The 14,421-nt window shown below is 39.1% G+C and overlaps 1 protein-coding gene across 2 annotated transcripts in view; it reads left to right on the top strand.

Moving 5' to 3' along the window:
- The first annotated feature begins 342 nt into the window (after nt 1-342).
- Nucleotides 343-14,421, top strand: part of TLK1 (tousled like kinase 1) — a 153,519-nt gene continuing 139,440 nt past the window's right edge. The window contains exon 1 of one of the 2 annotated variants that reach the window (XM_024122300.3): nt 343-621. In XM_024122300.3, coding sequence (XP_023978068.1) covers nt 483-621 — 139 coding nt within the window. In that variant the 5' untranslated portion in view covers nt 343-482. Of the gene's footprint in view, nt 622-791; nt 859-14,421 lie in introns of those variants that run through there. The other variant, XM_024122297.3, reaches the window with a different exon arrangement.

The following is a 14,421-nucleotide window of genomic DNA, read 5'->3' as shown; positions in this document are numbered from 1 at the left end:
GGTTACCCCGCCGCCTCAGCCGCCACCCACCACCCGCCGCCGCCACCCGGGCGACGCCGGGGGCCGACGCACTGCAGAGGTGCCGGCAGGTTCCGCCCGCGGAAGTCTTCTCGGCCGGCGCAGCCCGCGCTCCGCCCGCTCTCCGACCCCGGCCCCAGCGGGCGCCCCCTCGACACCTCCGCCGCCGCGCTCCTTCCCTCCGCCTTTTCCCCGGCGCGCCCGCCGGCTCCCTCACTTCTCCCCCTTTTCCTCCTCCCCGTCCCCTCTCCTCCCCTCACCTCTACCCTCCCCTCTACCCTCCCCACCTCCCCCCTTCTCGGTTTCCTCCCCCATCCCCTTGAATCTCCCCTCCCTGCCCTCGCTCTCTCGCTCGCCCTCAGCGCGGCCCCCGCCATGACGGAGGCGGGTGCCGGTGCCGTTGCCGTTGCCGTTGCCGCCGCTGCCGTCGCAGGGGGGGAGTCGGGTTCCCAGAAAGTAGCTTGATGAGTGTCCAAAGTAGCAGTGGAAGTTTGGAGGGGCCGCCATCTTGGTCCCAGCTCTCCGCGTCTCCAACCCCGGGCTCGACGACGGCGGCCAGGTCCCTGCTGAATCACACGCCGCCATCCGGGAGGCCCAGGGAAGGCCTCAACAAATAAGGAAAGCGCTAATCACAGTTTTGGAAGCTTGGGATCTTTGAGTGACAAAGAATCAGAGACACCAGAGAAGAAACAATCGGAATCATCCAGAGGAAGGAAGAGAAAAGCAGAAAATCAGAATGAAAGTAGTCAGGGAAAAAGTATTGGGGGCCAACCCCGGGCTCGGCGACGGCGGCCAGGTCCCTGCTGAATCACACGCCGCCATCCGGGAGGCCCAGGGAAGGTAAGCGCCGTCGCGCCCGCGCCCGCTCGCGGTCCTCCCCTCCTGCGCCGCGGCCCCCGCGCCCCCGCGTCTCCTTCCTTCGACCCCGGGGTGGGGGAGGGGCTGAGGTGGACTCGAGGCCTCCCGGCTCCGGGGAGGTAGTGCTCTGTGTGTGGGTGGTGGTTCGCGGGTGGCTGAGAAGACCGACGAGGGGGTGCGCGCTGGAGGGGACGGAGCGAGGCGCGGCGCACAGACTCGCCTGGGCTTCCTAAGAGCCAGTCCTGCTGGGATGGGAAGCCTGACCCCGGACGCGAGCCCCTTTCTGCTCCATTTGCTAGTACACTCAGTACTGTTAACCTCCTGGCCTCGGGTCTCTGGTGGATTTTCCCTCTTGGTGAAGCATTCATCCTCGAGCCCCCTCCCCTTCCCTCGCGCACTCCTCCCCTAGAGGCGGTCCCCGCTCTGCGAGCTTTGCTGCCCGGGACCTGGAGGATGACTCTCGTTTGCAGGGTCTTTGCCATTTTGGGGGAGCCTCTGAAATTATCAAAGCCGACTTTGATCCCTTGCCTGGCCCCCTAGAGCAGTTTAAACGACAGACTGATTCGTGGGCAGGCTTTAAAAACCATCCCTCCAGATGGTTGCAACTTTGCTTCGCCATCATCTCCTGCGTGTTTGTGCGTTTTCTCTATACTGCAAGTAGGCTACTGTTCTTTGACAGGGTCGTGGGTTTTGTGGGAAATATCTGCGTAAAGGTTACTGCAAACACGCACCAGATAGGTTACAATTGTTTTCTAAGTTTTCTGGCTTCTTGCATGCAAGTGTGCTGCCACCAGATGTAGCAGTTACACAGCTAGTAAGACACCGGAGTGCTTTTGACTCAAATTTCAACTTGCTGTATTTAACTTTAAGTATACGACGTAAAATGAAATTTGGGAGAATTATGGGGGAAGAATAAATATGCGTAGAATCACGTTTAACGCTCTTTTGTCTGGAAAACGTTTAGCGGTATTCATCAGCAATTGGTAAATGGGTTGTTCACGGCCGGTTGTGTCACACAGGGAGATTGTAGCCACATTTTCAAAAAAAACGTCTGGAAGTCCGGTAGTCTAGTGAATCCTTTAAAGATACCAGGAGCTTTGATTTATGCAGTTGTCGGTGGGATTAATTTATCTTGAAAATATCTGTCAATATTTACGATTCAGAGCCTTGACATTTGTTAATCCAGTGGTTTGTGCCCTGAATCCAGTGGTTCAGGCACAGCATTCTTTGTCATTTTGTTCCTGTGAGCATGTGTGAAAGTGACAATAGGCTCAAAGATTGGTATGAATTTGCTCTGGAAAATTCAGGGGAAGGTTTGATTTATGGCATCCATTAAGCATGCTGAATACATTGACATGACATTTCCCCTTTCCATCTCACCCCCAACCCTGAGTTCTGATTATTAGAAGATAAAAGTTTATTTATTGACTCACTCAAATTTAGTACACCTGGTGATTTTTCTTTTTGCATTTGAAAATTTGTAAATGAATGTTTTAAAATCTATTTTGTAAACAGAGCAGTTGGTGCTTTTAGCATGCTTTTACTTTTGTCTGTACTTTCATTAAGATGCTTAATGATAGTGTTAGGAATGATAGTGTAATGAGTGATAGTAAATGATGGTCTTGGGAAAGACTCTCTTTTAAGGCTATACCTTTTTTTCATTCATTTCTTAAATATTTGCTGAGCCATTTCTGTGAGCTAAGCACTGTGCTGGATACTGAGGGCATAGTGTTGAATTGCTCATCTGTAACATCTGTAATTAATAATTTGGGGGCTGAAAAATCTAGATTGAGTTTCTGAGGTTACTTCAACTCTAGTTAAAAAAACTTTCATACTATTCTGAAATTTTCCTGATGTTTTAAATTTTTCACGGGTTGGAATCATTTAGCTTGACCCAAATAACCAGAAATTTTGTCCAGCAGTTTGGATTTTTATGTAACCTGAATAGTGAGTCTCTATTTACTAATGAAATAACAGGACATGCTTTTGTGGAAGTTATACTTCACACCCAAGTACCTGTATGGTGACAGTGGTACATTGCTTTCTTTTACCAACCAGGAAGTAAGTTAAAACTGTTAATTCTCTCTAGGATTATATATATTCATCTTGGAGCTATAGTTTCAGATTTCACTAATGCTAATAGGAATTGCATATATGAAGCCCTAGGTATCAAGATGGAAACATTTTCTTTTGAGTGTGATCCCAGTTTTTATTTTAACAAGTGCTTTGCATCTATTCCAAGTAACACATTAGTATGTTGTGTAAATTGATGTAAATTGAGAGCTTTGATCGCTGGTGACTGATAGTAAGAACCATTACTATTAATGGAACTTGAGTTTATTCTCTCAAGGAGAGAATAAACTTTGTTTCTTGAAAAATTGAGCCAGTTAAATGTAATATATAATAGAAAATTTTAAACTTAAAAGATACACACATATGTATATAAAGTTACATATGTGATGAACTCCTTTTAAGCAAACTTTACTTTGAAAATGGGCTATTTTCAAAGTTGTTCCATAAGTATCTTTTCTATAAGCCTAACTCATAAGATTTAGGAATTTATATGATATAGTGTAGACTTCTTTCTTCCCTCTGAGTCCCAAAGCTTTTCCTTTATCAATCTTAAAATTCTCTGAGAGGTGCTCAGCAGTGTAGCTCTAGATTTCACACTGGGTCTTTTAAACCTGTGGCTAAATTCTCTATCCCACTTTATCTTCTAATCCGTGAATAAGGATGTAGGAAGTTAAGAAATTAAAATTTCAAATAAGGTCAGGTTTGTTTGCCGAGGAACCTGGTGTGTGTACTGGCTAGATGAGCAGGTGGTTTTTCTGCGTATCAGTACATAGGTACTTTTGAATGGGTTACTGCTAAGAGTCAAATAAATGGTTATACAAAAGACTTGGCTTTTCTGTTTCATTTTGCCAGATATGAATAATTTGCTTTACTTTTATATAAATAACAAAAGTAGTTTGGTCAAAAAGATAATATCACTGTTTAAATAAACTTGCTCTCTGTTTCCATATTTACAGACTGCATCCTTTAGACAGAAGAGTTAAAGTATTTGACTCCAGATGATTGAGTAATACCTGTAGGGAGATGTTAACAGTTAAGTGTACCAGATGGCCCTTTAATTTCTTGAAGTCACCTGCCGGAGCAAGACAGGGTTGTATGTTTAAGGATTCTAGCTCATGAATATATAGATATGTGGTAGGTGCCTTCCTTACAGAGGCATATGTACGTAATACAGGAGAGAGGGAAATCCAAGATTGTTAGAAGTCTGGGAATCTGCCCCTGAGAAATAGGCTGTGCTTTAGCCATTTTGGTCTCAGGACCCCTTTATTCCCTTAAATATTATTGAGGAAGAGATTTTGTTTATGTGGGTTATATCTATTGATATTTACTATATTTGAAATGAAATAACTTCAAAAATTTATCTAAAAATAATCTGATTACATGTTAACAAATTTTTAAATGAAGATAAATATTCTAACACAACAACTTTAGTGAGGGGACTTCCCTGGTAGCACAGTGGTTAAGAATCCGCCTGCCAATTCAGGGGACACCGGTTTGATGCCTGATCCTGGAAGATCCCACATACTGCAGAGCAACTAAGCCCGTGCGCCACAACTACTGAGCCTGCACTCAATGAGAGCCTGCATTGAACCTGCACTCAGTGATAAGCCCACGTACCGCAACTCGAGAAAGCCCGCATACAGCAACGAAGACCCAGTGCAGCCAAAAATTAAAACAAAAACACACTTCAGTGAGGCTGGTGGCATTGTTTTATATTTTTACAAATCACTTTAATTTCTGGCTTACTAGAAGATAGCTGGATTTTCTTCTTTCAGTCTGTTGAGATATATTTTGATTGAGGCATGTGAAGAGAATCCAACTTCACATAGATATGTAGTTGCAAAAGAATTATTTTAATAGTCTTTTTGGAAGTTATTCTTTGATATTACACCAAGATTCAACAAGTGGCATTTTTTTTAAAGGTACTTGTGATGTGGAAGTACATTTTATCCCGGAAGTGTCTTCAGGACCCACAAGAAATCTGTGGACCATACATTTAGACTAAAGAAGAGACTAAAGGGTGGGAAAAAGTATAGCTGTTTTCAGGCATTTCAAACACATAAATTAAAGAGAGAACGTGTTCATTATGCTGTTATAGAAGATGGACCAGCAGGTGAAAGTTAGGAAGGCACAGAATGAATTCAGTATAATTTTTTGACAAGAATGTAAAAACTATAACTACTAGACTTGGCCAGCAATGAAAGAACTGCTTTAAAGAATTTAAAGCAAACTACGGAGACTTTTCTGGGGGAGCTAGAGATAAATTTTGTAGATTCTTATTTTGTGTGCTATTAGATTAAGTGACTTAAGGTCCCATCCAGTTAAAAATTGCAAACATTCTGTGATTCTTTGAAAATTCGTAAATATAGTTAAACTGTACTTACATATCCATGAATGTTTTTGAATATTCTCTTAAGTCAGTAGCATGAAACTATCATTGACTTTATTACTCTTTTGCATTTTTATTATGCTTTTCCTCTGAGGATTTTTCTGTATTTTCTGGAATCAACACTGTCAGTCTTCCTGAAATCCTGATGAATTCCCTGTGAAATATAATAAGCTTTGAAGACATTTTAGGGAATTAGATGCTGCTTACGATACAGTTTAGTAGAGTTGTCATATACTTGGGCACAGAATTTTAGAATGCTGTGGGGGGCTGATTTTCAGTTCAGAAAGAGAAACTGTCAGCAGTCTGTATAGTCTTTCATTTGTAATTGTGTATGTGATTTCAGAAGTAATGTGCTTAATCTAATGGTTTTAAAGCTACAGAGTCTGAAAAAAGGATGCATGAAGGCAAAGCATTTAAATTGATCTGTCTTGAATTTAAAAATGCATATTAAATAAAACCAGAACATAAAGTGAAGAATTTAAATTCTCATCTTATTGAGAGAATTATGCATATCATAATAGCTATCATTACCTATAGCAATTCATATTTTAATTTAATATGGAACATAATCTCTTCTGTGAGATGTATTGAAAGGTTAGATTTTAGGTGCTGGGAAGTCAAGGTTAAACTCCTGTAACTTTCTTGGGGTCAACTTAAGTGTAGTAAGTGACACAGCTTGAGACTTCATGTATTTCTTGCGTTTAGACTTAAAGCTCATTTTCTATAGAAGAGCCATAGGATTAAGTCATTTAGTTTAATAAACTTCTTCATGCTCTTTAATAATTTCCAGAAATCTTAGAATAATTTAGAGGAATGGTGAAGTAGGAGAAGAAGTATGGTAGAGAAGAGAAACTGCATTGATAATTGGAATCCAAGTGTAGTCCCAATTTTGCCATTAACTAGCTGGGTAACTTTGGGCAAGTTGCTTATCTCTCTGCTTCAGTTTCATAAAATGAGAATTACAGAGCTGAAAAGAACCTAGGAAGCAAATGAATCCAAACCTCTCATTTTACAGATGAGGAAACTTAGATAATTTGCCCAGGCTTTTACTGTAGGAGAGTTGGGACCAAGATTCAGTTTTCTGACTTTCAACTTAGTGCTTTCTCCATTATACTTTGTGGCTTCTTTTCATCTGTAAAATGAGGGAGTTGAATTCGAAGCCTTCAGAGTTCTCTAACAGCTCAAAAATATTATTCGTTTGACATTAGTGCTAATTATAATTTACTGGAGGAAAGTTTGTAGCTTTTTTTTTTTTTTTTTTTTTTTTGGCTGTACGCGGGCCTCTCACTGTTGTGGCCTCTCCCTTTGCGGAGCACAGGCTCCGGACGTGCAGACTCAGCGGCCATGGCTCACGGGCCCAGCCGCTCCGTGGCATGTGGGATCTTCCCGGACCGGGTCATGAACCCGTGTCCCTGGCATCGGCAGGCGGACTCTCAACCACTGCGCCACCAGGGAAGCCCTGTAGCTTTTATTTATTGGTGAAAGAAATGTTTCTTGAAGAAGCAATGTGACCTTTTCAAGGTTATGTTATAATTTGTTAAGAGAAGATATTCATCTTCATTATTACCAAAAGATTTTTAAGTTTATTTATGAGCATGGTAAGCAGTAATGTGGTAGGTGATCTTGTCTTTTCAGTGATCTACATTCTAAAATACTGTTATGAATATATTAAAAGCTGTGTAAATTACATAAATAATAATGTGGTACCCTGAAGTGAAGTAACTAGGTGATTGTTCCTCAGAAATTATTTCTGGGGTGTTTCCCCCCGAGTTAGATGCGTCTGCTCCTTAGTGTTGTATAGGATTGTCTATTTCATAGCACCTTTGTCATACTACCTTTTATTATAGTTTTATTTTTTTGCATACTAGACAGAAAGGTCTTGAATTCAGAGACTGTGTTTTGTTCATTTCCATATGCTCAGTGCATAGTAGGATGTCCTCTATAGCAGGGGTCCCCAAACCCCGGGAGACTGCTACAGCTGTGGTCCGCGGCCTGTCAGGGACCTGTTAGGGACCCGGCTGCATAGCAGGAGGTGAGTGGTGTCGAGTGAGCAAAGCTTCATCTGCTGCTCCCCATTGCTTGCATTACCGCCTGAACCATTCCCCACCCCTGTACGTGGAAAAATTGTCTTCCACAAAACCGGTCCCTGGTGCCAAAAGGTTGGGGACTGCTGCTCTATAGAGGTGGCACCTAATGAAAAGTTTTGTTGAAGACCTGTTAAAGCTTTTTTTTTTTTAAAATGGAGTGATTATATACTTAATATGCACGTATTTCAGACCCAGAGAGATACTCATTTTAGTAATTCATAGGCAAGTTATATTTTAGAGAGTGATAATGGATCACAATAATAGCTAAAGTTTATTGTTTGTACATGTTAATTCATTTAATTCTCATAACTCTGTGAGGTATATACAATTATCATTCTCATTTTACGGATGAGGAACCAAAGCACAGAGAAGTAAAGAAACTTGTCCAGTATGACACAGAGTAGTAAATGTTAGGGCTGAGATTTGAATCAAGTCTGCATTTTAACCACTGGGATATATTGCCTAAGATATGGAAATTTACTTTTGGGTAATTTCTTAGTTTTTCTTTAACAAGTTTTAATTTACTAATCAGTCTTTTAGGCTCATTCAAGGTACTGGTAAACTTTGTTATTATTATTTTTTTGCATGAGTTTTGTATGTATGTGGAGATAAGATTAAAAAAAGGAAAAATCCAAAACCAATTTGTACAGATCTTAACATTTAATGGAAAATGTTAGAGGGATACTAATGAAAAATCTTACTTTCATGTTTAATAATTAAATTGGGATGCCATTTATCTTAATATTTTAACCTCATAAGCTCACCACAGCAGTAACAAACATTAGAATTTGAATGGAGAATTTTTGAGTGTCCATATAGGAATAGTCCACTTATTGTGGAGGGTTTTAACTTGGTGCATGAGGCTCTGAACAAAATTGAGATGCTTTAGTTGCAGATGTTTGAGTTTTATTAGTATTCAATATGGCAGGGAAAGGAAGCTTGAAGCTTAATCTGATTCATCTTATAAGAAGTATTTTTTAAAACACTTAAAGCTTTAATTATCTTATTGCATACAAAACAGATCTCTTGGTAACATGTATTATTTAGTGTATCTAATGAGAGACAGAATTTGAAAGGGTTGATAGGAATTCAAAGCATGATGTAGAAGGTTGCAGATCTGAAATAGGTGGTAGGTTGTGAAACTTAAATCTTCTCAATGCCTTCACGATTAGGTTTGAAATTCTGTGAATTTCACGAAGACAGGTTATACCTCTATTTAAGTTAAAATGCTTGTATGCTACAAAGATGCAGTACAAAGCCAAATATGAGTGGTTTTGGGGGCTGACATAATATTTGTTCTCCTTCATTTATATGGATTATTAAGAGTTCGTTCTGCTCATAAATTTGTACCTTTCCCTGGAAACTAGTTTAGTTGGAGAAATGACTTGAGGTTTAAATTAAGCTTAACATGGTACTTGCTGGTATTGTTAAATGTCATACGTTGTGATTTCATAATTCCGCACTTGACACTATGTATGTGCTTCTTGTCTGATGGTGAATATGGTGCCTCTGGAGAAGGTCAGGGGGATTTGTATGAAGCCAATCAGATTCATCCTGTCTTCCATGAGACCTGAGGCATGTTTCTTTTTCTTTTTTTTTTTTTTGACAAATAGGGTATTTTTGCTTTTTTAAAAACATAGTTTTTACTTTTTCTGTGCACAGATTTTAAAAAAACATCAGTGAAGTTACATGGTTTAGTTAACTTTGTATATATATTTTTGCTTATCTCATTTATTAAAAAGATACATATACTTATTAATGGTAGGACTTGTTCTAGGCACTTTGTAAATAGTAACTCATTTACTTCTAACAGTCATGAAGTAGGTACTATTGTATCCCTATTTTACAGATGAGGAAATTGAGCCACAGAGAGGTTAACTAACTAACCCAAGGACACATAGAGAATATGTAGCAGAGTCAGGATTCAGACTAGGCTCCTGAGTGCATGCTCTTAACAGTTATACTATTCAGTTAGTGTTATTCCACTGAATTTTAACCACAGGGATACTGAATGGATGTACTATAATTTACTTAGTTAACCATTCTTCTTTTGGTAGTGTGTTAGTCATGATTCTTTTGCTTACCTGTGATAAAAACTTAACACAAGCTTTGGTAAGTTCAAAAAGGAATTTACTGGTTCTCGTAACTGGGAATTGTATGTGTGGAGGAGGATGGAATGGCTTTGGAAACAGCTTGGATCCAACATCTCAAATAATGTCACTGAGCCTCTTTGACTCCATTTCTGGGTTCTTCTAGCCTCTTGCTTCTGGAGCCCAGTCACATACCTTTTGGCTTAGTAACCACACTTGACAGACAAAACTTTTGCCTAATGTCCACATGTCACTTCTGGGTTTATGCTGTTGTATTATGATTGTCAATTCCTTAACCAATCACTGGTACCTGGGAGATGTACAGCAAGGTAGCCACTGTGACTGTAGGTAGAGTGAGTTGGGGAATCCACAGAAAGCCATGATTGACAGACCGCTGAAGGTCAAACAAATTAGGTGAGTGGTAGTTTTCCTGAGGAATGGATCATGGTGAACAAAAACATCTTAACTACTATAGTTAGTTATTTAGGTTATTTCTTTTCTTTTTACTTTTACTTTTTGGCTACAATAGATATTGATATAATATCTCTGAGTAAAAGCTCCCCCCACCCCCCGAAGAGGATTCCCAGTGATGGAATTATCAGGGCAAAAAGTATAAAACAATTAAAAGCTTTTGATAACTATTGCCAAATTATTATTTGAAGAATTGTGTTCCACTCATATAGCAGCAATGCATGAGATAGGCATGTATTTTTGAACCGGGGGGTTCACCTCATCCTAGGAATTACTGGGCTTAAATATTATTAACACAGTGCCTTGGAGTTAACCAAAGGGTTGCAATCTTCATACTGAACATGTATCTAATCCAGTTTATCAAATGCTTTATTATATTTTCTCCGGGCATTTCTGTCACTATTTAAAAATTTTTTATTTTATAGTTTTAAACAACAAACCCAAAAGGCTAATGAATGGCAGTCCTCGGCAAGCTCTTGGCCCCCTACTCCTCTTTCCTATCAGTGTCTCCTACTTCTCTGACCTAGTTGACAGCATTATACTTAGTTTTTTATACTTAGATATTGGTACCTTATGTTAGAAGCATTATTATGTAGAAGTAGTTACAAGCACATATTTGTTAGACCCGGATATCAGTTTAGGTTTTGCCACTTACTGTAGTAAGTTACTTAACCTCTCCATGCATCTGTAGATTTTCTTTCTTTTTTGGTTCTTTTTTAAATGCTTTTTTTTTTTTTTGGCCATGAGCCTTTCGGGATCTTGGTTCCCCAACCAGGAATCAAATCCGTGCCCCCTGCAGTGGAAGCGTGGAGTCTTAACCACTGGACTGCCAGGGAATTCCTAGGTTTTCTTTTTTTTTTTTTTGTGGTACGTGGGCCTCTCACTGTTGTGGCCTCTCCCATTGCGGAGCACAGGCTCCGGACGCGGACGCGCAGGGCCAGCGGCCATGGCTCACGGGCCCAGCCGCTCAGCGGCATGTGGGATCCTCCCAGACCGGGGCGCGAACCCGGTTCCCCTGCATTGGCAGGCGGACGCACAACCACTGCGCCACCTGGGAAGCCCTCCTAGGTTTTCTTGATTGTAGGATGGGATAAGAAATAGTAACTATTTCATAAGGTTGTGAGAATTAAATGAGAAATTTGTGGCGTGTTAACCAGTCAGTATGTGTTAACTGTTACTATTATATTTAGATACAAGGATGCTTTAGAATTAAAAATTTTTTCTTCTTTGTTTCAATGTCAAGAATAGGGAACAAGTACCATCTGGATTAAGATCCTTATGGCCAGAGTACACTTGACATACATAGATTGTCTCCCTGGCTTGTTGAAGAATTCTAGCAGGGTTGTGTATGACAGAGGCAGATTTCACGTGATAATCAATTATGATTATCTAGACTAACAATTATGTTAGTCTCATTTCTTTTCACTATATAATTTTGTGGCATTTATTATACATACAATTTTCCTTCCTTTGATTTATTTCTTTATTTTACATTTTAAGGATTTGCTTTACTGGGCAAAAGGGCATGAATTTTTTAATGTCATTTAACGTGTATTGTCACTATTGTTTTCCCTGTGGGATAACCAGGATTTTAAAATCTGTTATTGCTTCTCAGAAGTGAATCAATTGTCAGAGCTTTAGAGTTTTATAGAAACCTTATTGGCATAGTTTGTTTATTCATTCAGCAAGTATTTTTGGACCTGGAGCATAGCACTGGGTAAACAAAGGTATGTAAGATATAGTCCTTGTCTCCTAGGAGCTTGACCAAAGTCTAGAGAGGAAGACTACAATTCACAACATGTAATTTATACTTAATAAAAAACAAACCACTTTGTGGGTCAGATAAAACAATCTGTGATGCCAGTTTCAACTTCTGATATAAACAGAATTATTATATAATGTGGTTGTAGCATATCCTATATCAAGGTGTTATATTCATTGGTCATTTGGTTGCTAGAAAAAAACTTTAGCAAAACAAATTTATTATTAGAAGGATATAGGGCTGAGTGTCTCTTAGAACGCATTTAGGTCTCAAGGGGACTGAACTAGAAACTGGAAATTCAGGAATCACAGTAGCACTATTCTCCTGTGGATCATAGAGCAACCCTCTCCAGTGCTGTGAAGGAAAGTTTTCTAAAAAGGAAAAGTGGGAAGGAAGGAAATTGTATTTCTGTCAATAGGTATGAACAGAGTATTCCCTAGAGAAGGGAATTAGACAGTTTTCCTCCAGTTTAACTATTAAATGTTATCATCTTGTTTCAGTTGGTATGTCTTGATTGCTAGTGAGATTGAACTTAAACTTAATATTTATATCAAAAGCCCAATCTTTAAAAAATTATTACCCTCCAAAGTTCAAGTACTCTAATTTTACTGTATTCAATTGATTTTATTTTTTAATGTTATATGGCACTTTACCTTTCATTATTGTATCATAATATTAATACATACAGAAAATGCACACGATAAATAATGCTCAGTGAATTACTATAAATCATGATGTACGTAACGACCCCTCAGTTAAGAAATAGAACATTGGCAGCATTTCAGAGCTCTCTTCCTGCACTCATCAGTCATTCACTACCTTCTCCCTTCCCTCCAAAGCAATCACTATTCTGACTTAATTATGCCTGTTTTGAATTTTATATAAACGGACTCACACAGTATATATATTTTTTCTAGCTGCTTTTGTTTCACGTATGTTTTAGAGTTTCATCCATGTTAATTCCTGTAACTGTTGTTCACTTTCAGTGCTCTATAATATTACTTGTATGCGTATACCACAGTTTCTTTATGCAATCTGTTGATAGATGTTTGGGTTGTTTCCACTTCTCTATTATTACTAATAATACTGTATGAACATATTTATACCTGTCTCTTCATGTACTATGAATTTCTGTTGAGTATATACCTAACAGTACATTTACTGGGTTATAGGCTATGTGTGTGTTTGCCTTTAGTAGATACTGCCAGTTTTCCAAAGTGGTTGTAACAATTTACATTCCCATGAACAGTGTATGAGAGTTCCCATTGCTCTACACCCTCAACGAAAGCTGGAATTGTTAATATTATTTATATTTGATATTCTGGTGGATATGAGGTGGTATTTGTGGTTTTAATTGTCATTTCCCTGGTGAGTTAAGAGGTTTACCATTTTTTCATAAGTTTACTGACTTTTGGATATATCTTGTGAAGTGCCTGTTCAGATCTTTTGATCAGTTTTTCCTTTGTGTTGTTTCTCTTTACAAAAATAAAAAATTAATTGAAGAAATTCTTTTTGTATTTTGGATAAGTACTTTTTGTTTTTTTATTAACACCCCTCCCCCATTCTCTGGCCTGTTTCCTCACTCCCTTATGGTATTTAAGAAGTATCTCAATACATGAAAAATGTTTTCCTATGTTTTCTCTTCTTTAATATAGGCATTTACAACTGTAAATTTCCCTGTAAGCACTCAATTAATTCACCCTGTAAGTTCTTTTTCTTTTTTGTAAAATGTTACAATATATGCTGATATATTACACACGTTGTAAAACACACAATATAAAAATTTGCAAAGGTTAAATAGATAAATTTAACAATATTTAAAAAGCTTTTTTTTGAATTTTAAAATCTTATTTTTTTGTACAGCACGTTCTTATTAGTCATCCATTTTATGCACATCAGAGTATACATGTCAATCCCAATCTCCCAATTCATCACAGCACCACCGCCACCCCCCCGCCGCTTCCCGCCCTTGGTGTCCATACGTTTGTTCTCTACATCTGTGTCTCAATTTCTGCCCTGCAAACCACTTCATCTGTACCATTTTTCTAGGTTACACATATATGCGTTAATATACGATATTTGTTTTTCTAACTTACTTCACTCTGTATGACAGTCTCTAGATTCATCCACGTCTCTACAAATGACCCAATTTTGTTCCTTTTTATGGCTGAGTAATATTCCATTGTATACATGTACCACATCTTCTTTATCCATTCATCTGTTCATGGGCATTTAGGTTGCTTCCCTGACCTGGCTGTTGTAAATAGTGCTGCAGTGAACATTGGGGTGCATGTGTCTTTTCGAATTATGGTTTTCTCTGGGTATATGCCCAGTAGTGGGATTGCTGGGTCGTATGTTAATTCTATTTTTCATTTATTAAGGAACCTCCATACTGTTCTCCATAGTGGCTGTATCAATTTACATTCCCACCAACAGTGCAAGAGGGTTCCCTTTTCTCCACACCCTCTCCAGCATTTGTTGTTTGTAGATTTTCTGATGATGCCCATTCTAACTGGTGTGAGGTGATACCTCACTGTAGTTTTGATTTGCATTTCTCTAATAATGAGTGATGTTGAGCAGCTTTTCATGTGCCTCTTGGCCATCTGTATGTCTTCTTTGGAGAAATGTCTATTTAGGTCTTCTGCCCATTTTTGGATTGGGTTGTTTGTTTCT

Source organism: Physeter macrocephalus, chromosome 2 (assembly GCF_002837175.3).
Source record: "Physeter macrocephalus isolate SW-GA chromosome 2, ASM283717v5, whole genome shotgun sequence".
Lineage (NCBI taxonomy): Eukaryota > Metazoa > Chordata > Mammalia > Artiodactyla > Physeteridae > Physeter > Physeter macrocephalus.
The sequence above is the reverse complement of the archived record's forward strand: the minus strand, read 5'-3'. Positions and strand labels throughout refer to the sequence as shown.